The following is a 23,638-nucleotide window of genomic DNA, read 5'->3' as shown; positions in this document are numbered from 1 at the left end:
TGAGAAGTTAGGCACTTTCTGAAAATATTTTTCTTAAAGCTTGCTTCCTATCAACTTAGCTATGATGGGCTTATATTTTGTCACCAACTGTTCCTGTATCATTTAAGCAATGAAAAAATTAGAAGTTTTACAAGCAAATGTTGGTACTATAAAGACTACTATGAGCCTTACTGAGACTGTTTTTACTTTTGGATTATCAGCTGCATTGGTTGATAAGAGCATAACAGTTTAAATGCAAGCCCATTTTAAAACAAAAGAACTAAGGCTCTTTGAAACAAAACAACAGAAGTGAGCAGTTATGTCCTCTTTTATTCTTTAAAAATAGTACACTGGGGTTTTTGAAAATCATCAATAAGTATTTCCTTTGGCCAGTTCAATGCCTCTGGGATAAAGTAAAACAGCTTAAATATTCAGTGTTCATGCAAAATATACCAACAGATTTACACTACTACACAAGTTTCCAGATTGTGTATTTAGCGTTATAGTATTACACAACAGTTCGTCTTCAAATGTGGGAGCACTATTATAATTCAGCTTTTTCCTTTAGCTCATCTGTCCTACACTGATTCCTTCTTTTTAGCCTTTAATACTAATTTTTGTATTGAGCAAGGAACCTGGACACTCTCACAATTTGAAGGGTATTCTTATCTGATGCAGGAATGACAAATCAATCCATATCCTTGCTTGCTTTAGTTGGCCCCGTCAGAGAAAGAGATGATGCAGTAAGAAAGTTTTGAGGGGAAGAAAGATTCCAGCTAAAGTAGAGCATTAGTAGTCATCAGCTAGAAAATAAAAGGGTTAAAAGAAACAGACAGTTAGATTTTCATAATAGGAAAGATGCAAGAAGACTATTTGAGAATTAAGTGAATTAAAATGCTAACTCTTACTTTCAATGGTGAGAATACAGGTGCTAGCAGATGTGCCTCTGCTGTTGACTGCTTTGCACATATATTCCCCTTCATCTTCTGGGAAGGTTTCTGGCAAGTAAAGGCAATAGGTTTCTCCTCTTTCAATATACTGATAGTCCTCAGAGTCCTGCAACATTTCCCCCTCAAACCACCATGTAACTTCAGGTTTTGGTTCTCCAGTAATTTTAACTGTAAATCTCACTGGCTCGCCATCAACAACTGATGTGTTTTTCAGTGACTTCTTGAACCAGGGAGCTCCAGATCGAGCTTGGTCCTCCTCATCTTCGCAAGTAGAACCATTAATAATGCTTCCCTCTTCTTCTTCTTCCTCTTCCCTTTTCTGTTTTAAAATAAGTCGATTTAGAACATTTAAAGTGGCAATAGCAGTCTGACTGCTAATGATAGGTATTTGATTACAGAAAAGTTGCCACGTTTCTGAGAAGGGGAAATGCCACACCTGTCCTCGCTAGGTAACATAACGCACTGAATCTGGATATGGAACAGGCAGTAAAATGGATTTTAATGAGGCTGGAATCTTGGGGTAAAATACAGGCATGAATGTAGATTCCATGTTCAGACTATTCAAAGGATACGATGGACTTTCTTTGCAGTATCTCTCTCATACTCTTCGAGAATATGTGAAAACACCAAAAGCTATTTTACATTATTGCAGCAATTCACAGCAGCTGTTACAACAAGTATAATGTTCCTTTCATACCTCTGGCAGTGTTGCCATCAGTGGTAATCAGAAGCTAAGTTAAATGACACTTAAGGCTGAAGAAAAGGTACTTTGTAATTTATACCTTCTGTAATGCCGCGTCAATTTCTTTTTGTTCAAACTGCATGCGTAGTAATTTCTGTTCTTCAATTCTCCTCTGCTCCTCTTCTTCCCTGGCTCTTGCCATTTGCTCAAAACGGGCCTTCATGTTTACTTTATGAGTAAATGGAGCCTCAGATTTCTTGGCTGGTCTCACATCTACCTCATCATCCTTGGGGAAAAAAAAATTTAAAAATAGGACTTAACTCAGATCTATTACCTTTTAAATGCGTACGATAATAAAACTAGTTTTGTAGAGCAGTAGTTCTTAACTGAGCAAAGCCACTCAGAGTCCTGTTTTTCTCAGAGGTTTGTTTAATGTTGGGTTTAAGATCAAGTCTCATAATAGCTTATCCCAGGGGTAGGGCAAAATACTTGCAAAAGTAATCAAAAATGTTAGGTAGAAAGATACTTCTAAAGATTTATTGTCATATGGAAGTTGCATACTGTCTCGTGGCAATGGTAAATCCTTAGTGACTTGGCTTTCATCCATGATGGGTTGGTAGCTTCAACTTCTAACACAGGTTGACCTTATAGAAACATAATTACAGTGTCAGTCATTAAATTAAAAGTTCAAAAATAAACCATAGGCTTTGAGCTGATACTGAAGTGACTGACTGCTGCGGATAGGAACCTCAGAATGAGGCTCAGATCAGGCTTACTCCGGTTAAGTTTCCTGCATTGCCACGTGATTATGTCATGAAAGCTCACATTGGTGTTTTGGGTCACAGAGTGTAGTGTTGACGTATTGGTTAGACTGATAGCTTCATTTTTTTGTTCCTCCCTTCTGAAAAAATGTGAGAGGTTCTAGTCTGAAGCATAGATAAGTAGGCATCCTTCTCTGCTGTACCCTGAGAAATGAGCAAAGATCATAAAACGACTTGATCCTTGGTATTGTTTGGTTTTGGTGTGTGTTTGGGTTTTTTGTTTGTTTGTTTTTTAATTCATACAGTGGAGAATGAATTAGAGTTCAGAAGGAGAAGCAATTCATGTGGTGATTAATAGATTAATTCTCAAATATGAATGTTTCAAACCCTCAGGCTGGCAGGTTTCAGGTTCTTAAGATACTGAATTGAGGACTCGGAGCAGAAAAACAGATCTCTGCTTGACCAGATGACTGATAATAAACGGGTGCTGTTTCCTGTAGGGGTGCTGAGGCGAGACTTCCTCATGCATCCAAAGGAGGAAACGGGAAGGAAGGGAGAAAATCCTTGTGGAAACACAGCATACTTTGGTGAAAGCAGCAGCATTGTCTGCTCCTGGATCATTAGTGTGCTACTTAAGTATATCATTAACATATGCAGAATGCAACTTACCTCTTGAAATTTTTCAGCTTCCCTTTCTCTTATTTCTTCATCCATTGCTCTTCTCTTAGCTCGCTCTTCTTCAATCTTCCTCTGTATTTCTTCTTGAGACAATTGTCCTATTTTTTCAAACTTGCTTTTTAAGTTCTTTGCCTGAATAGAACCACTTCTTTTTAGCTTTATTAATTCTTCGTATTCTTTGCTTAGCTCAAAGGTTTCGGACTCTTCTTCCAGCTGTTTAGAAATTACAGAATGTGTAAGATGGAAAATGCCTGAGTTACTTTTACTACCTGTTCTCCCCACAGATAGGTGTAACTTACTACACTTGAGCAGTTCTCTTAGTTATTTGAAATCAGCACGAGACCTTTTCCCTCTAATTTCTTTTTTTTTTTCTCCTCACTGTTCTCAGGATTACTGCATTTGTATCACATCTAAACTAGATACAGATTTTAAAATATTTTGCTGGAATGTACCCTTTGTTCAAGGATTGCTGTCAACAAACCACCCTTCACTGACTCAGAAAACCAGACACCTAGCAATGCAAAATACTTAGTTGTCCTGGATTCTTAATTTACCTCTCTAACTTACTTGCAGTATGATAGGAAATAATTTTCTAAAATACAGCTACTTTGTTAAACAGAAAATTATTACTTTTTTAATTTGGTAAAAAGCAAATGAGATTTCAGCATGTCATAGCTGGAAAAGAAATGGCAGTTCTGGATCCCATCGTCAGACCATGTCTGAGGCTGTAATTGTTGATATTTTACTCCCTCCTTTTACGACCTCTGACTGACAGTAAAGATGGATGGGCATTTCAGTTGGATGTCCCTGTCCCTCCCTTCTTCCCCAGGACGTAATACAAAATTTACTTGAACAGTTCGCAATCTAGAGCCTTTATTATTCACTCTAGCTTTGCTTAACAAAACTAAATGAATAAATAAATGTAGTCCTCTAACATTCAAAAGGGAATTGCCACCCACAACCAAATCAAATCGAAGTGTAAAGTTCATGAACATGATGTTTTAGACATCTGGTATGCAAAGCAAATTTCATGTGTGATTTTTAAAATCAACTGTGACAGTCTTCAAACCCTTGATACGCTGATTAGAAATAAGTTGAAGCCACTGTAATTCTTTCCTAATTCGTTAACACAGCATTCCCTTGAGGAAAAGCAAGAATTTTGCTATTTCCTACTTTCTTGTAACTATTACACAGTTGTTTCAGTAATACTGTAGACTTTTCAGAAGTGACTGTAAAATAAAATTACAAATTTGAAATTGTGTTTTTACTTTTTAAGGGTGGCAAGGGATAAAAGCATTTTCTTGGTAGATTAGTGATAAAAAAATATGTATCTTATTATATACAATGTTACAGATTTTAGTAATTAACTGAAATGATGTTATATTTTTATTCAGAGCATGCTTTAACATATCCTTTGATATACAAACCTCTCCCATTTCTTGTCTCAGCTGTTTAAATTCTTGCTTTTCCATTTCCAACTTTTGCCTACGCTCTTCTTCTGTGCGTCTCTTTTCTTCTTCCATTTTTTGTCTCAGCAACTCCTCAAAATTAATTTCCAGTTTACCAGGGATGAGAGATTCTTGAGAAACTGTTTTAAACATTTCTGGCGATTCATCATCCAGCACCTGCTGGAAATTCAGAGCATTAAAGATACATCCTGACCCTACCTGTGATGAAATCGCAGCGTTGCTCAGGCGCTTCTAGTTCATAAAGATAACCAAGTATTTTGCCACATCTGCCACAGTACAGGAAGGTGCAATTGCGAATGTGGGTAGTCCTCTAATGTTTTGGGAGGGAGCGTGTTTGCGGGGGGTTGTATTTGACTTTAGCTCTTTATTACTACAATGCTAAACTTTTATAATGAAGATGAAGGTGTTTATTAAAATGCGGTCTTTTTTGCAAGGTGATGGGGAGGATGTCCTCTAAATGCAGCTTTGGGACCCGAAACAATTCATTCCTGTTTCCTTCACAGGCTAGCATTAGGCAAAGTGCTTGTCTTTAAATGTCATTGCTCTTAATGCTGCAGTGCATATATCTGTAATCTAAGCAAACTGAATTACATTCCTGTTCTTAAGCAGTATTAGTATTCCCAGTAAGGGTAACTGAACGGAATTTTCTACAAGAAACTCCTCCTGTGCGCAAATTGATTATACTAAGTTATGTTGCCAGTTCATTGCTTTGTCCAACCCAACAGCGAGGGTTTCCTCCTTTCCCTGTCCTTTTCTCAGGCTTCAGAGTAGGGTTGGGCTTTGACGGTCATTCATCAGCAGTTTGCTTATTTTGTAGACTAATTCATCAGAAGATGGTAGGGCCTAGGAAAGGCGATTTTCATTACTTCCAAAAGCAGGAAGTGTAAGAACAAATATTTTATCAGACTGAATTTGTTGAAGCAAAGCATTACTAAAATATGAAGCTGTATGCTACAAAAATGGCCAGGTAGCATGACATAAGTTACGCAGGAAGATATTTTAAAATAACTTCTTGATAAAACCTATATAAATGTAAGTTTGTGCATGTAACCATCTAAACTTGTTAACGGAGATTGTCTCAGCAGGGACATTCTGTAGATGAATGTGTGAGATGAGGTCAGATACCGATTTTAGAACCGTGTGGTGATGTGGCTTTAGGCACTATTTAATCAGCGCATGTTTGAAAAGCCTTGTGGCAAACATCGAAGAGCCCAACGTGCCTTATATTGTAGGCATTCCCAACAGGAGTAATCAGTCAAACGCTAGAAAGAATTAAAGGAGCAAAACTTTCATTTGAGAAAGTGTTTTGACTAGCTTTATAAAGAAACAGAAAAGAAACATATTTTTTAAAAGATTCTTCAGCACTCCCTTTTCTGTTTATGGCTACTTACTGCCATTGTAACTTTCACTGCTGTTTGTGCCATCGTAGTTCATACCGCTGTCTTGACCGCTTTCCCCATATCCTTTTTATTTGTCGCAGCTCTTTCAATCGTTTTTTTGGCCCAATCCCACTCAAATACTGCTACCCACTATAGATTTCCTTCAGATTTTCTCTCTGAGTAAACTTACAGCTGGACTTCAGCCCCACCATTCCTTCCATTCTTCATTCGTTTTGCATAATGAGAGCATATTTGTTGAAATTGTGTTATGGAGAAGTGGAGTCAAAAAACAAAGCTGTAAACTATTTCCTGTAATGAAAACAATGCATAGCCACATAGTTTTCAGAGGCTAACCACAGCTAAATTAGCAAAGAAATGTGAAAGTCTCTGGCTTGTGATGCATTAGTTCATATGCTCATCGCTTCAAGAAGATACAGAACAGTGAATAAAAGAAGCATTAGCTCAAAATTTACCAATGCATGTATGTATAAACTTTAAAAGCTGTGCATATGAGCAGAGACTAGCAGCTGTCTGTTCTGTATTTTTGCATCAATGAGTTATGAAAAGACAGTAAGCCAACTTATTCCTGATAAAAAAACACAGGGAAAAAATATCAGCTGAATTGTGTGATGCACAAAACCCTTGTGGTTAGTTCAGTAAATATTTTGGCCATATTTTGTGAACTGAGACCATACTTTTGTTTCTGCAAAGTGGGAGCAGATGGTAGTGAGAAACAGTCCTGTAATAACCACGGTTTGCAGCACAGTCAACCAGTTTTCAGTGGGCAAACAGTGACTGATAGGAAGTAGAACTTTTTTTTTATTCATGCTAAGACAGGTTCTTTATGCAGTCCCTAATGGATGTGAGAGGAATGCTTCAGTCTGAAAGCGCTCATGTTGATGGTGGGAAGCACGGAAGTATAAATGTAGCACAAGTAAATGTGAAATAGGGAGATCCTTCCAAAAGGAGGTGGCATTTGTGTTTTCCAGCAACAGTATTACTAATTCTGTGTGTATACTTTCAAAACTAAATTAAAATGAATAAACATGGAAAAAGGTTCTGAAATAACTACTTAACTTAAATACTTAAATAAAAATGGAATGTGAGGCTTTATTACTTCTGAAAGAGATGACTAATGTGTTCTTCAAATGTTTAAAAGCACACCTGCATTACTGCTACATTGTGTAGCTGTGGAAAATAGGGAAAGCACGGGCTTATATTTTCTGTTACAAGTAACAGAAAATGTGGTCTTCATATTCAGGTTGCTAATTAACAGAAAATTTTTCAAACAAACACGTGTATGCTGAAACTACATTTTCAGTTAATTTTTTAAATTACTGAATGTCTTCACTGCTGTTACAGTGCAATCGTAGACTCTGTGCTGCATCTAATGGATTAAACCCTGTTTAATCAGTGAGATTTTTCTTGCTCAGACACTTGAGCTTAGGTTCTTGCTACACTGAGGCAGAAAAAAGACATTCTCAAGAAAGCACGAAAAAACAGAAGACAGCACGTACTTTCTTTGCTTTCCTTTAGTTGTCTGCTGGCTTTTCATAAAAATTGTAATGGCAGAAGTCCAGCAGCACTTTTTTTTTTTTTTTTTTTTTTCCTAGTGGCTTTAGCTTCTATTTTCTGTCTTTGGAGGTATGGACAGACACTATTTTCCATAATTGCTTACCGGTGCAATATCAAATATAAATTTACGTTTTAGTTTCTCTGGGTATTCCTTCAGTGTAGAGATGCTGTCTTTGGCCCAATTTTCAGGCAGAGGGAGCACTGCTAGCAATATTAGTAGTCATACAAAGCTTTAAGTTGTCTCAAAAACATTGCTTTTGAGTGATGAAGAAAATTTTATTAGGCATGCAGTTGCTCTTTCCCAATAAAACCGCGGAGGGGAATGTAGGAAGACACTGCCAGGTGGGCGGGTTATTCCACAGTTCTGTATAGCATGTCTTTCCCTTCCTTTTGAAACAAACAATACTTAGTTGTAGTTGGTAGTTGTGCAATTTAATACTGTATTTCCTAACGTCCACTAATAAGCAACTGGCTTGTACCCAAAAGCTTGCTGAAACTTAAAGTTGTTGGAATAAGCATGAAGAATACAGTGAAAAGCTCCATGCTAGTTATTTTTTTATAAATAACATTGTTGCCACCCTCTGAAATCGGGCATCTTTCTCTGCTTTCAGGTAGCAGCAGTGTGTCAGTCCTAGGTCCGTGAAAATTTGTCTAAAATATAACCTTAAATCAAATTTTATAAGTCATTGTGTATCACGGAGATCTGTATTTGTCTAAGGAAGTTCCATATTATGACTTATTCTAATGGTAAAAGCCACAAGTTACTTTTTCTATTTCTCTGAACAAGCAATGGAATACAATAAAAACATCAATTAGCTGGGTTCAGCCGCCTTAGTGTTTCCTTCCTAAGGGGCCACAGATGACTACAAAATTTGTACTTGCAGTGAGCAATGTTCTAGTATGCCATTAATTATTCTTTAGCTGGTAAGGGCTGATTGTTGAACACCCTGTAAAGGTAGGGAGATAAACTTGGAGAAGTAAAATGAATTGCTCTGCCCCCGCAAAAAAAACCAACAATCCTTCCTCGTGAAAACATTTTGCTTTCCAAGTTTGTTGCATCTAGCATAATAATACCCATTGGGCACAATATCTGGTTTTGACTTAATTATTTGAAATGCTCTCTAGGCTTGCTGTGAGGAGGGATTGTTCTGTGATGATTTCTGGTAAACGAGCTTGCTTGGTTTACCCCCTACCTTTCAATAAGTAGTGAGGTGACCTAATTAATGAAGGAGTGGAAGCATGCATTCCTAACTGTAATTAAAGCTTTTTCCCAGAGCTGCTTTCTAGTTCATCAGACAGACACTTAGGTAAAAATTAAACTATATACTGAACAAAAATGCCATACCATGTTCTTCCTTGCTTCAGCAAATGCTCTCTTCTCCTCTTCTATGCGTCGTCTTGCATCTTCTTCTGCTTTCCTCTTCTCCTCTTCTCTCCTCTGTCTTTCTATCTCCTCAAAACTGAGTCTGAGCTTACCAGGACGGAATTCTTTAACAGAATTTTCAGATTCTTCATCGTCACCTTCATTTATCTTCAGAGAAGAGGAAAAAATAGAAAGGACTTACCCAAACATAAAAATATTCTTTATAGCAAATAAATATGAATTCCTTTCTGATTTTTTTTTGTTTTTTTTTCTCCTGGGGAAAAAAACATATCAAGAGTTTGGTTCCTATAAGAAACATTTTAGTCTTGGTTTTAGCCAGGGGAGGGAGAAAAGAAACGTATTTCAGTATCCTATATGTAGCTTCTATAGTTTTTGAAAATCTGTTGAGTGTGTAATTGGAAGAACACTGTGTTATCAGGAAAAGGCAGAACAATTAAGTACATATTTTATGGTTTCAGGGTTGGATCCTTTACTGTAAATCGCTCCCTATTCACTTTCTTTACATCACTTTCATAGACCTTTATACCATCAAGTCTTTTTGTTTGCATATAAATTGTTTACACCAATGCACTTAACCAGTTAAAAAAAAGCTGTAGAGTTTTATAGCAAAACTAAATCAATTAACATTTTGCTATTACTCCAGACTGAGATTTTTGTTTCTTTTCTTTTTAGACATTTAATCATCACTGAAGAAAGGGAACTGAGATACTCTGATCTCTTCACTGTCGCTTGTCTCCAGCGAACACTTACCTGCTAAGAGAAGCCTGTGCTTTGCAAACTGCAATCAAGAACAAAAGAACAAACGATCTTCAGAAGACATCTCCGAGTACTTTATTCGTTAATGGAGGAAACTGACTGGGAACTGTCAGAGTATTGATATTCCAGATTTCTGTACACTGCAAGCAGCCCTGGGACTGGTATGTGGGGTAGCCAGTTCAGGGAATTACAGAAATCTTTTATTTGGAATTCATAGGGAAAAAAGAAAGAATTGAAGGAAATTAACTACTGAACTCTTCCTTTAAGAAAAATTTTGACTTCAAATTTTGACAACCACTGGTATCAGATAAAGCTCCATGTTAGAAAATTTCTTTTGAAACAGAGAATTTGTAAATTACTTTATATTACTTGGTTAATAAATGCATACACATAAGGGTGGGAGATGTGAACAAAACCTCAGTTAGAATGGCTAGTGACTTCATGAAGTCACATATGGAGGCAGTTTTGCAAGTAATAGGAATTGTGAGCTACATTTCTGACAATTTGGGGCTTAATTTAGTAATTTCTAGTATCTTGTTGTTTACAATACATACAAGAGAGCTGACCTGTCTTTTTTTCCCTTTCCTCGTGGGAGGAAAGTTGCAATTGATGTATTTATAAATAAATATGGGAATAAGAAATAGCATTCTGTTACTACAGAATGTTTTCATCAAAAACTGATTACTGAAACATCTGAAGCACTATTTAAGAATAAAATGGACAACTAATTATCTTCCTGAGAACTTACAGCTTAAGGTACTACAAAGTTTAGCTCTAAAACCTGCTAAGATTGCTGGCAAATTTAACACACATAAATTTCCTGGTTTTCCTAAAAGAATATCTAAAGCATTATGCCAGTGTGGTTACTGAGTTAGAACTAAGGTCAAAAATATGTCTTTCAAAAATTAATGGTGATAGAATATTCAGACTCTTAACAGCTTGAAATATGATTAAGGAATAAGAAAAAAGAAGAATCCGATACAGGAAAGAATGTAAAAGCACATCCTATGTGAAAATTCTGTAACAACATGAACAAAACATGTAGTTACCATTCGCTGTCTAGCTTCTTCAAAGGCACGTTTCTCCTCTTCTAAACGCTGTCTTGCTTCTTCCTCTGCCTGCCGCCTTTGATTTTCCTGTCTTTGTCTTTCAAGTTCTTCAAATGTTACTTTCAGCTTACCAGGAGACACAGGCTCTTGTGTTTCATGGTCTTCATTTTCACCCTGCGAAAGAAAAATGAAATAGTTATATCTTAAATAATAGATATTTATTTCTTAGATATTTTTAGATGAGTGGATTTACCATGACAAATGAAAGGCACTTGGTTTCCTTAAGGAATTGTTTTTGTTCCTCAGATTTTAGCTTCATTTCTTCAGCTTGTTTTTCTCTGTGTTCTGCTCTCTCCTTTGCTGTGTTCTCAAAGTTTATATTCATCTTCCCAGGTGTTTTGGTGGGTTTTACAGGCACTACTGTAACTAGCAGTGAATCATCCCCTTCCTGTCCAAAAAGATATTTATTATATTTTCATAAAGCTTGACTTCTAGATGGACTCATTTCTTAATGAAACTGTTTTTTACCTTTGTGCACCAAAGCCTCGAAAAGAATTACTTGTATTAACAACAAGAATAAACCCATCTGCCTGAGGCAGTCACTAGTTTTCTTGTAATATCTGAAGAGCATCAAGGCTGAATTACATTTTAAACATAACTGCTGGCAAACTCCTTGATTTCTTTACATATTTTCAGTAACTGTTAGTTATAAATATTCATGGTCTGGAGAAGAACAGGTGAAACTTTGAATACATAGCAACTGCAGCCACACTCTAGTTCCAGTCTTGCATTTAGTAAGTAAAAGATACACTGTGGTTGGAATAAGCTAGTAGTTCTAGAGAGCAATGTGTAATTTGTCAGGCAGAGTAATTTTTTTGAAGGATGTTGCAGCTTCAAAACTATTTTCACAACTTGCCAAAATATATTTTACCCAGTTTTTTTTTTCACAAAATAACACGATTAACAGGGATACTGTCAAATAACTTAAAACTAATGTTTTTGGGGGGTTTTTTTGTTCGTTTGTCTTTCCAAAACTGTAGTAGGAATGTGATTTTTCTTGTGTTAGTGAAAGACAATAGGACCTTTGGACCTAGGTTTCTGAAATTAAACATTTATTTGCAAGACTTATAATCCAAACCCATATGGTAAATTAGTCAATTTCAAAAAAAAAAAAAAGATAACCGAGTAAGGTGTTCAAACCTCTGTATATTGACAGAATCCCCTTTTAATTCCAGGTTTAAGGCAAAGAGCATTTAAGATGATACTTTCCAAAGCAAGAGGACTTAGAGTATCATTGCCAGTATACCTCAAATTATTCTGGTGGCTTTGAATATTTACATTTTAGATGTTTTTAACTAACCACACAGTATTCACAGTAAGACTATTTCAAACTTAAACAAACTCACTTCAAGTACAGACATAGAGTTCCATATACTTAAAAAACTTGTTAGCTTCTTGGTTGAATTTTAATTAGGTATTTGTGTGCCCTTTTCTAAGTTTTCCCAGCCCAAATTACAATAATAAAACAAAGTGAATAAAAATGTAGGTGAACATTTCTTTAAAAAAATCTGATTACCTCTGCTGCTGATTCAGTTCCCGTATTGTTAAAGTCATCAATCTATTAAATGAGAATTTCATATGATTACATTACTTTGGCTCTTTGCCTTAGATTTGCAAACATAGAACTGGAAATTCTTTTTGTATCGGTGATATGTATGTAGCACTTAAATTCACAGAGATGGTGATGATTGAACCTTCGTTGGAATACTTCAGATAGGTTAGCTTGTTGAGGAACAGGGAACATGACATAAAACATCACACAGAAAGTATGCTAAGATATTCTTAACACTTCAGTGATGAACTGAGAAGGGTACTTTAGATTTCCATTCTTCATTTAAGCATTCCAGAATTGTGTAAAAAGAAAAAAAGCTAAAGCAAGCTCATCATTGATTATTTCTGATTCAAGTGACATTGTCTTCCCCTCAACTCCTGCAAAAAGCCTATTGCTGTATTTGCTTCATATGGTGTCTTTATATGTTACTGGCTAAAACTAATGTACTTTCTAAAATTCTATGTGGTATGTATTTCTGCCTTTCAGAATAGATTAAATATATGCTAGACGCATTTCCAGTTAAAAGTCCAGTTTTAACAATATTAAAAGTCTTAGTAGAAAACACTATCCAAGTCCTTGTTGAACACTGACTCCTCCTATAGCACTGTTGAACACTGACTCCTCCTATAGCACTGTTTTTCTTTTCTTGCAAGAAAAACAAACTATCGTTTGGTTAAATAAAAATTTCCTTATGGCTCTAGTCTGTCATTTAGATATTCACTCTCACTGCAGTATTTGCAGCACTGAAGAAAACTTTAAAAAGGAGTTAAATATGATACCCCAATGCAAAATTCTGCAAAAGACAAAATTTGCTTTATTGGCATCAACAAAAGTTGGAGTCTGTTCACATATCTATGCAATAAAGATTCACAAAGCGGCAAAGGAATAAAACATGATCTGAACCTTCATGATTTATGATTTTTACTGCATTAGTATCTTCTCATTTTTGCCTGCCAATGGCATGTTCCTATTTCTTCTTGCTTGCCTTAGTTCATCTGTCACTGAACTGTATTCGCTCATGTATAAGCCAAAATTGTCTAAGGTAAGGGTTGGTAAAATACAAGAAACATTTTAAAATTAGTTTAGTAAATTCTATAAACTCTTGTGTACACATGACACCAAAATTTGTGTCTGATTCACATTCCTACCAGGTTTATGCCTGCCTGGTTTCATCTGTAACTCAAGTTTAGTGCTTAAAAAAATTGTTACCATAAAGAAGGGAAGATGAAGGTTCTCCGAACATTATTGCCCACTTCCGTCCCACTGAGCATCTCCCATGTAAACCACCACTATCAGAAATCTTAAGACCAAATCTTTCTGATCAATACAAAACTTTTTTTCTTGTGTTGATTGTTTACAATTATATCCTGACGACTGTGATCAGATGAACATACCTCCTGTGCTTTTTTTGCTAATTCTCTTTGAATTTTTCTTTTCTCAATCATGTCTTGTTCAATTCTCCGCTTTCTTTCTTCTTCCATTCTTTTTCTTTCTTCTTCTTGCCTTTGCTTCTCCATTTCTGCAAACTTGCCTTTAACAGTTCCTGTGAATATGAAATACACGGTTCAGTAGTTACATCTAATACTTATCCAGTGAATTATGTGGCCTTTAAAATCGGGCCTCTCTTACCTATTAGCTTTGGAACATAACCTTTTTCTATTTTGGATGATTTTGCATCATCGTCTTCATCAGATCCAAGCAGTTCTTTCATCTAGTTGATGAAACACAGAAAGTAAACTGTCTTTATATCTTAAATAAAATTCCAATATTATTGTCTTAAAATAATGCGAAAAGATTTTCACATCTCATATTGAATATTAAAATAACACAAAATATTTGCAAAGAAAATAACCTCCTGCTTTCTCCTGTTCCATTCTCTCTCTCTAACATATTGTTCTTTTCTTCTTTGCTTTTCATCTCTAGATCTCCTTTGATTTCTTTCTTCCCTTGCTTTCTGCATAGCTTCGAATTTATCCTTTACATCACCCTTGTGAAGCTTGGGCACATAGGATTTTTGGACGGGTTTAGATGAAGAAAGCAGAATCTTGGTGAAGAAATAGAAGAAATGAAGATAAGAAAAAGAAAGTTGAAACAGATGGGACAGAAATATTCTGATAGATTGGATTAGAAAGAATGTGAGAACATAAAACAGAAGTACATTTGGGATTATGAACTTTGTGCCACTAGCCATCGTCTATTAAGCATCATTGTATTTGTTCATAAATAGTAATAAGTACTAAAATATCCAAAACAACATTTAGCATTGTATTAAACTTAGGCTATAAGTAATTGTAATGAATAGCTACGTAACTAAGTATATTAACTATGTGAATGTACATTTTCAATTACTATGGCTTTAAAAATTAGATACGGGTTTATATTGTTGCTTTGAATCATAAGCAGTCACCAAAGAGCCTCTCTACCCCTAACATTTAAAACGGATATAAAGACACAGACATCTAATACAATATGTGTGTTTTCTTCTGCAACACTTCAACAGCCGTATATGGTTTTTAAATAAATAGTATTATTTGTTCATTTAAAACTTCCAATACATTATATACTCACTTTTTTAATATTTAGAGAAACTCAGAAGTCCAGTGATTTTATGTTATAAAGTGTCGAGATCGCTGGACTTGCAGGACTCTGATATTGACCCAGCTACTGGACACTTCTTTGCCAATGCTTAGTCTGTGCGTGTCCAAACAGCAAGAGAAGTTCCCACTTTTCAGAACTACTGTGAAGTTTTCTCTCTTTTTACTGTAATGACTACAGGAATGCTCTCAGTACAGTAATGCTGAGAAAACTGGCTGAAAACATTCCATGTTGCCTATCTTCCACCTAAGCCCATAGTTTTTGTTCCTGCTTTTGTTCCTGTTGTTCAGTCAGCCTATGTGGAAGAAGAAATATTTGCAGTAGCCTAATATTTACATTTTAGAATTAGATGTGGATGTTGCCCTGAATTTCCCCCCAACATTTGAAGTTTCTTCATATTTTGTTACCTTTATTTTGCCTGTTTTTTTTTTTTAATAACACTGAGAGCATATTTCACAGATTCCATCAAATCAGACTGTTTCCTTAAGCCACTCTGAAGTGCCCTTCAATTGTCTTAAAACACCAGCAATACCAGCAGACTTCCAGTATAATTGTTTGTCTTTTACAATCGTTTGTTATTACTCTTTTTGCAAGCATCAGCTGTAAATTACTACATTACTTTGATTACTTTAAAATTGGTACATACCTCAGTTTTCTGTGCAATGTCATTCATGGCTACTGTATTGTGCTGTGCACCTCGTACGTTTAAGATTGCTTTCAGTTTCTACCTGAAAGAAACAGTTGTCGTTATATTCCTTTTTTTTTCTTTTTTAAATGGTGCTTTAACCATCTTCCTGTAAATAAGTTTGCGTAGGCTGAAATCGATGTATCACAATTTCATTTGGTCCTTTGAGGCTTTTGAAGACATGAATAGGTTCCAAGTATGCAACGGTAATTGAAAGAACAAGCTTACGATTCACTATTCATGCTCATAACCCCTCTATGTAGTCCTAGATATTGGTAGACATTGGGTTTTAATTTCCATTTAAAAAAAAAAAAAAAAAAAAGAAAAAATAACTTGGAGCCAAGCTCTGGCTGGTGTGTTACGAAACTGTTTTTCTCAATACTCATGCTAGCAGAAAGGAATGTGCTCTGCACCTCCGCCGCTCCGCCTCAGCCTGATGGATGAGCCAGTGAGCTCAGGTTGCGTGAAGTTTACAGAGCGCTCAGGCCAAAACTCCGCAGCCTCCTGGAGACGCTGCTTCGCCTTCATACGGCTGAGAGGAGGAAAGATGGCCCAGTGGCTGGGGGGACCTACCTGCGTTGCAGAGATGCAGCTGGATCTCCTGCCTGGGTGAATGCTCCGCCTGAGTCTCAGCCAGGCTGGCAACTCTCTCAGCTCTTCACCCAATATGGGAATACAAAATAATGCTTTCCTTTCTCCTAGGGCTATCCTAGGGAAAACTAGCCCTAAAAACTATGAAATGAGTTAGGTAAGCCCCTCATACATACCTTAGAGAAAGTATTTATATCATTTAATTGTGGGCTGGCAATTGCACTGCATTTTTAAAGAGAGAAGTGTTTCAAATTTTAAATTATGCTGTACTTATTAGGAGCCTAACAGAAAGGCGCTTCAAGTTCAGGACAAGCCTTTTCCTTTTTTTTCCTCCCCTTTTTTTAAAATCATCAGGTCTGTCAGAGCTTGTGGGAGGAAGGAACTTATGACATGACTCCAGTGGCATTTCTGTCTGTACTGTACCATGCCCTGAGTCCCAGGCAAGCCTAAAAACTCAGTGTGCCAAACATGGTGCAAACAAACGGACTCAAAGGCTCAAAGTGAAAAGGCTAGAAAAGTAGCTTACTACTGCAAGGGACTTCTCACTTGTGGTTTAGAGGAACTGAAGTCGAGGTACTTCATGATATGGAAAGTTAAGTTTTTAATAGTTCTTAGCCTTTACATTCTCTAATTCTTAATTACAAACAGATTATATACATGGGAATTTTACATGGTGTTAAAAATAATGAACATTAAGAGTTGCTGTTATATCAGCTCTTCGAAAATACACCAACGTCATCAGTGCTCATTGGTGCTGCTGTAGCTATACAGATCGGATGAGATTCTTAGGTATCTTGGGATGTTCTTCCAAAGGAAAGCAATCACAACATATGAAACGAGCATTTAGCTACCAATCCCTGCCCTGATTTACAAATTCCAAACTCTTCAAATTCAGCTTCAACAGAGGCGTCCTGGAGAACACTTGAGTGTTCCTTTTCAACAAATGAGTATGGAAAGTCATTCCCCCCCCCCAAACCAGAGCTGACAAATACCTCATTTGTAGACTGATAGGAATCCAAGGCATTTCAGTTTGTCACTTGTGAACACATGAACATAAAAGTACTAAGTTAGTTCCTATTTAGACTGTTTCGGATCAGCAACAGCGTGTTAAAATTCTGTTGTGTCTAGAAAGGCAGATAACTTCACTAGTATTCTTGTGGTCTCAAGGTCCCCATACGCTTTAATATGCATTTGCGTATTATGCAGTTGGGTTTGCACCTCTTTGTAAGCTTTAGCTTACTTCATGCATGTAAGTAAAATCCCCATTGTGATCAGTATAACCTTAAAACTAGTTAAAATCCTTTGACTTCCTCATTCTTCTAAGCAGGTCTTAAAGTTCTTCTCTGTTCTCTTCTTCTGCTTCTCTGCTTTGTTAATTTCTTCTTCCCTACTCACGGCCGATAGCCTTGTACTTAAATACAGAAGCTGAATACAAGTTTTAGTGCGGGAGCCCATCAGAAAACAAAGGAACATCACGCACTGGTACAATTCATGCACTGAAGCAGCCTAGGACATAAAGACCTTCTAGCCTTCGTACAGGGCTGGAGCAGAAAAGTAAGTCGCAAAGGCGATCTTTCACACGGAATTCCATTTCACCTGAACACCTCCAGTGAAGGTCACGGCTAACCTTCACTACAGCAACATACCCTATCTATATGGCTCCCTCTGAAAGTCATTTGAAAACGGACTATTCCAAAGTCTGATTTGCTTATTATATGCAATTAATTGTAGGATGAAGATTATGTTTCCAAGTCTAAGAACACAATTTAGCTTTTGAACTTTCGGATCGACTTTGACTTGAACCTTTCTGATAGCTCTAATTACCTGCACCCCTTGACAGTGTCACTAAGATTGCTGACAGCAGTGAGACCTTCACTCAAATAACCAATCTGAAATTTTCTTTAACAGTGCAAATGTTGGAAGAAATTTTCTTTGCAAATTCCTGCTGCCTAAACTTCCAAAAATGTGCCAGTCCCACAGGTTGTGGGCCCTCAAGATGGCAGCTACGTTTCTGCCATTTGGATTACTGCCATATCTGCTATTACTTTAGGCTGCTTTCCAGTTCTCTGGCATCACTAACTCTTAATATGCTTGAAGGTTAGCCAGCTGGCTCTAAGACATTTTGCATCTGCAAGTCATCCTACCTCCACCTTTGATGCTAAAAGATAGGGATATAAAGCAGTAGGGCATTACTACACATGATACCACCCATGTTCGCACTTTCATCTCTCTCCGTGGCAGTTAAACCTTGAGCAGGAACAGCAGCAGGACCCCACCCCAGGCACCCCTCAAGGCAGATGAGTAATTTCCAATAAAGACAATCCAGGACCTTTAAGAAAAAAAGCAGCACTCCTTGACTTTTGGCTTGGGTCCGTGAGGCAGTGACCACTGCTTCAGGAACAACAGTGGATTGAAGCTCCTTCGTATCTGCCTTGTCATTAGGAGAGGATCCACACAGTCAATGTTGCTTAGAAAACCAAAGTGGCTAAGAAGTACTGACACCTCCAAATCGTGGAAGAACAGTGCCTTCATCATCTGCCAATAGCTTTGCACAAAGTATGAGGTAATAAATTGTCCAACACAAGAAACTGATGTATTTTATTTTCTAACAATAGCTACTTTTAAATAAGGTATCTTCCTACCAATTCCCTTTTGAGAGGAACTAGGTATATATTGAAGTTGTATATAAATCCTTGTTTTCTAATAAGAATTTTCCCACAGAGTTCATCTAATACAAGTCATGCTTATTCTTTGAGGCAACAAGAGTCTACTTGTATATGTACTTACTTTGGAAGAGATTTGTCTTCCTATTATGAAGCTGTCCAATCTTAAGATTCAGTTTCATCCTCTCTTTTATTATATCTTACATTTTCTTTTATTTCCTGAGATCGTGTTTCCTCCAATATGTCTTGATTTGTTACGATCATAGCACTTTTTCAACTTTTCACGCAGACTCCCTAAAACCTTACTTCAGGCAAAATAATCGAAGTGAACGAAGAAAACTCTTAAGGTCCCCTTAAGAGGACGCAGAAGGTTTGGTGGCTCACAAGTCCCAAAATCCACCTCCTTAAATTTAATTAATTTCCATTTCTGAAAGGAGGTCAGGCTCCACGATTGATCAAAAAATGTTGTGAAGCTTTAACCAAATAAAAAACCCTCCCATAAATAATAAAAATCCCCCTTCATTAGAAAACATCATAGAAGTTCTTGACTTCCAGTGGAGTGATTAACATCTTCACACGAGATGCAGAAAAATACCAGCGTTTTCCTGAACTGAATACTACTCTTTACAACAGGAGTACAAAGCTGGGACTTAAAAAAAAAAAAAAAAAAGTCTAGTTCCTCTGTGATTTCTCCTTTCGGGAGGCCCCCCTGCTGTCCTATGGCTACTGTGAGTTATAAATAAGCCCTTCACAGCACAGCCCAAGTTACGTTCACCATCTGTCTCCTCTTTGTGATCTACTTGCAGGGAAGACTCCATTATATAAGAAAAACATATTGTGAGAGTTGGAAATTCACTACTTGCAGCCAAAGCACTTCGGAGAGGAAAACGCAGTCCACAATGTTAAAATATTTAATGAAATATTACATCGAGCTGGAAAGAGGAGGGGAAAGAGCGATGTTCAGCATTTATATCCTTACTGTAACTAGTCTGGAATGACACTACCAGTTGTTGTACTAAATTACAGACACGAAAGTAGATACTAAAATTATCGTGCATAGGGGAAGATCCTGAACTGGCACAAACCATCAGCTCCACTGAAGCCAATGAGTTATGACAATTAACACCAGCTGTCTAAACTTCACATTTTGTAAAATACAAAACTACTTCCACTCGCTTGCAGTTCCTTCATTAAGTCTTTATAATTAAAGACTAGAATGCTTACCGACAATTGACCCAGATAATTCGATTTCATACACAATCTTTTCCTCAATCTTTGAATTTATCGCACTTCAACATTTATTGAGTCTCATATTATAGTAGAATAGTCCTTGCAGATATGATGTTTTTTATAAAAACGTATTTATTATAAAGGATTTTGTCTATGTCTGTTTATGTAACTATAAATACTCTTATCGTGACAGTGCCATGCAGTCCAACTGCTGTGTTAAAAAAATAAAATCACCCTTCCCTGTAGAAAAGGTCTGTCTGTTAATTCCTTACTCTCTTCAGGTACTATTATGGGGTACAGAGGCTCCAGAGCAAACGTAGCGGGGGGCTGAGAGACTGCTCTGTTACGGGGGAAGCCCTGCTGAGATCTTCTGGCCCATGATTTCATGTTCCAAGATATCTGCTGGTCCTAATCATGGGTGGCAGTAAAATGTGAACTGAGGTCCCAAAGAGAAAAATCAGCGTATTTTCCCCCATGCCATAGTTCCTCCATCCCCCGCTGTGTCACAGCAGCTGAAGAGAAACAGTATGATTTGAGCTCATCTCTTGTTGACTTCACTGACAGGACTTCAGAGATCAGGGTACTGAAGTGTGGGATAAAATACTGGACATGCAGCACTACTGCAATTCGCTGCTTCTCTTCTCAGATGCCAGGGCACAGCCTATCTGCCTCTTCTCTGAAATCCTCATGGTCGACTCGGACTGAACACGGAGCGGTGGTCACTGTGCCTGTGCTATGCCTCTGCCGCAAAGGAGAGGTCTCCTGGCATCCTGGAGATAAGCTGCTGACCAACTCTACTCTGCCGGTAGCGCCGATGCCCACAAAAACCAGACCATGTGCTACACCTTCATCTGAGGGGGTACGGCTGCCTTCCGTGCTCAGTAAAGGGTCGCTCCTATTGCTGCCTGAACTGCTCTTCCGCCGTCCTTAACCTGCAGCTCCGTTCCCCCACAGCTAGCTTCCAGAGGGCTCGGCCGCCGCACCGCTCCTTGTTAAAGGAGTTTCAAAGCTGAATGTCCAAGTACAGTAAATGACAGATTGTCTGACTTCTTTCACTGAAGAAACTACTCATTTAAAATATTCCAAATGCAGTCAGAAAAGGTATTTCTTAGGCACGTCTTAAACCATCTAACCAGCTCCTCTACTTCACCAGACTTCTACATGTATTAGACATCCTCTCATACTTCCATGTGTTCCTTAATACACTTGGCCCTCTTATTAGACTAATTATTATTTTACAATTCCATTTCATTGCACGTTTTTCTAAGAGATCCAAGGTCTCTTAAGACCTGAAATCTAAGGTTAAGAGTTCTATGTTTTCTAGCATGCCACTACTTGCTAATTAGTTTTCGAAATACTAATACATTTCATTAAACACGCTTTTTTCGCAGCTGTTTTTTGTCTTAGCAGAAGCTCTTATTTACTTAAAAGAAACGCTATAATAAATAGTTTGTAAGCTGTCACGGAAGCCCAATATTTTCTGCCAAGGCACACTGTCTTACCGCCATCACCTTAGGATGAAGCAGAACCTAGAAATGCACTCAGTACGCCCTTGCTGCTGAAGACCACGCCAACAAAACCGAACTCCTCTTTACGTAGACACATGCGGTTTATGAACATACGGGATTTCCAAGGAACTTTTATTAAACACACATCACGGAGAGGCAGACTTACAACGGGGACCGCACCGCGCGTCCCCGCGGGCTCGGCGCGTCCCGCCAGCCGAAAGGCGCCCGGCCGCCGCCCGGGCTCCCCGCTTGCCCTGGGCCGCCTTGTGCGGGGCGCGGGGAAGCGCCAGCTCCGGCGGGATTCCCCGGCGGACACAACCCCGACCTGCAGTAATTTCATTTCAAGTCAGCTACGAGTCGCAGCCGCGGCGGGCGCAGCGCCGTGCCGAGTCCCGGCGCCCGGGCCCCGAGGGGTCCCCCCCGCCCCGCCGCCCCCGGGGAGCCCTCGCCGGCGGCCGCCGCCAGCCGCGCTCGGCACATCCCGTTATCCCTTCCCGCGGGGCCGCGGCGTGCCGCCCCAACCGAGGGGGCCCTGGCGGCCCTCCCCGCCCGGGCCGCGGTGCGAAGGGGGTCGCTTCTCCCGACAGACCTCCGGGCTGCCGCTCCGGCCGGCCGCCCCCGCGGGGAAGCGGCCGCCGGGGCTGTGAGGGGGCTCCCTGGCGGCGGGGCCGTGAGGCGGCGGAAGGAGCCGCCGCGCCCGCAGCCGGTCGGGCCGAGGGGCACCGGGGGGCGGCCAGCCCGGGCCCCGCCGCAGGACGAGGAGCGGGGCAGCAGAGCGCGGGGCGGGCCGGGCCGGGCTGTGCGCGGCAGGGAGCGACGCGGGGCGGGGGAGCCCGCCCGAGCCCTCTCTCCCACCCGCGGCCGGCGGAGCCGCTCTTACCTGTGAGCGCTGCCCCGCCGCTGCGGCTCGGCGCGGTCCCGGCGGGCGGGCTGGCGGCTGCGGAGCGCCCCTTGGCTGCGGCCGCCGCTCCGGCGCTGCAAGTTTCCATAAAAGTCGCGACGCGCGGCCGGCGCCCGCATTCCAGGCGAGCCCCGCGCCGCGGCAGCTGTCCCGGCCCGGCCCGCCTCGGCCCCGGCCCCGGCCCCGGCCCTGCGGCGCGGCTCGGCACGCCATGCCCGGCCCCTCGCCGCGGCGGGGGGCGCAGCCCGGCCGCCCCGCCAGGCCCCCCCCGCCCCGCCGCGGACAGCCGCCCGGGCCAACAGGCTTATTTTGGGCTGGAAGCACCAGGGAGCTATAAATAACCGGGGGAGGGAGGCCGCTGCTCGGCGTGCGCCTTCCTGGCCGCGCCGTCCCTGCCGCAGGGCAGCGGGCGAGCGGCGGGCGAGGGCTCCGCGGGCGGTGCCGGTGGAGGGGACGGGGCGCCGCAGCCTCCGCCGCCCGCCCGCTGTGACCTGCCCGCGGCTGAGGCGGCGGCAGCCCGGCTGCTTCAGGGCCACATCCCCAGAGCTCAGTGCCTCGGGTAACGGCAGGGTCCCGTCACCCAGCAGCTAATTACCACCGCGTACTTACAACTACCGCAGCCCCGGCGAACCGCCGCCCTCAGCTGCCGGCCCCGGAGCGGAGCCGGCGGGGAAGCGCGGGGCTGGCAGAGAGCGCTCCGCCGCCGCTAGTTCGTGCCCCGGCAGCGGGGAGGCTTTATACCGACCGCGGGCAGGTCCTGGGCCGTCGTAAGGCACATGGAGAGCAATCGACTAATAATAGTAATGTGACAGCTAGCTGATGGAGCGGAGAGGAATCGAGCTAGCGCCAGACCTGTGAGATGGAGAGCGCGCTGGGTTTAAAGCAGCGCCCTTCTCTGGAAACTTTACAAAGCAGAGGCAGAAACGTGATTTTATTACAACTGAACACATTCCTTTTCCTGCTTAGAGACGACTCGTTTCCTACATGTTCAATAGCAAAGTCTCCAGTCCAGAACTTTCTTCTTCCTATCTCACTTGTACTGCGTCTGCGACACCGGAGCCTAACTTTCAGCTGGATTATAAATACAAGGACGATCACCACAGGACCTTAGGCTTTGCGAATCTCAACAACGGCCATCCAAGTGAAAACACAAAACGTGTTTGTCTTCTGAAGGCCCGCGCAGGAACTTTC

General features: G+C 40.2%; 2 protein-coding genes across 22 annotated transcripts in view; one reads left to right on the top strand and one right to left on the bottom strand.

The window, feature by feature from the left end:
- Positions 1-10,650, top strand: part of FUBP1 (far upstream element binding protein 1) — a 37,390-nt gene extending 26,740 nt beyond the window's left edge. For 4 of the 8 annotated variants that reach the window (XR_015699330.1, XR_015699328.1, XR_015699327.1 and 1 more), the window contains one exon: positions 9,530-10,650. Coding sequence is in view for 5 of the 8 variants with exons in the window: in XM_087734733.1 (XP_087590859.1) it covers positions 9,530-9,547 (18 nt within the window). In the remaining 3 variants the exon portion in view is untranslated. The remainder of the gene's footprint in view (positions 1-9,529) is intronic. The other 4 variants (XM_087734737.1, XM_087734736.1, XM_087734732.1 and 1 more) reach the window with 1 other exon arrangement.
- Positions 290-23,308, bottom strand: NEXN (nexilin F-actin binding protein). 14 transcript variants are annotated; one of them, XM_087734718.1, is made up of 14 exons: positions 23,057-23,308; positions 15,516-15,593; positions 14,127-14,318; positions 13,904-13,985; positions 13,669-13,817; positions 12,239-12,280; positions 10,916-11,110; positions 10,663-10,836; positions 8,819-9,004; positions 4,478-4,678; positions 3,042-3,263; positions 1,712-1,897; positions 888-1,248; positions 290-782 (listed from the first exon to the last, which is right to left on the bottom strand). In XM_087734718.1, the coding sequence occupies exons 2-14, from the start codon at positions 15,540-15,542 to the stop codon at positions 769-771; spliced, it is 2,031 nt and encodes a 676-aa protein (XP_087590844.1). In that variant the 5' UTR covers positions 15,543-15,593; positions 23,057-23,308; the 3' UTR covers positions 290-768. The 14 variants fall into 14 exon arrangements, with proteins under 14 accessions (XP_087590844.1, XP_087590842.1, XP_087590845.1 ...); XM_087734716.1 differs by having other exon boundaries at positions 15,516-15,597; positions 23,057-23,307; XM_087734719.1 differs by having other exon boundaries at positions 4,478-4,675; positions 15,516-15,597; positions 23,057-23,300.
- Positions 23,309-23,638: the final 330 nt, after the last annotated feature.

Source organism: Nipponia nippon, unplaced genomic scaffold, assembly GCF_047370975.1.
Source record: "Nipponia nippon isolate SJK-2023a ecotype South Korea unplaced genomic scaffold, ASM4737097v1 scaffold_5, whole genome shotgun sequence".
NCBI classification, from domain to species: Eukaryota; Metazoa; Chordata; class Aves; order Pelecaniformes; family Threskiornithidae; genus Nipponia; species Nipponia nippon.
Note: the sequence above shows the minus strand (reverse complement) of the source record. Positions and strands in the feature narration are given on the sequence as shown.

Coding starts and splice junctions, on each gene's coding strand:
- NEXN (XM_087734713.1), bottom strand. CDS start 14,465: ATGGCTAGTGGCACAAAGTTCATAATCCCAAATGTACTTCTGTTTTAT. Junction 11,111..12,238: donor GAACTGAATCAGCAGCAGAG/GTAATCAGATTT, acceptor CTTTTTGGACAG/GAAGGGGATGATTCACTGCT. Junction 1,898..3,041: donor AAGCTGAAAAATTTCAAGAG/GTAAGTTGCATT, acceptor TTTTTCCCCAAG/GATGATGAGGTAGATGTGAG.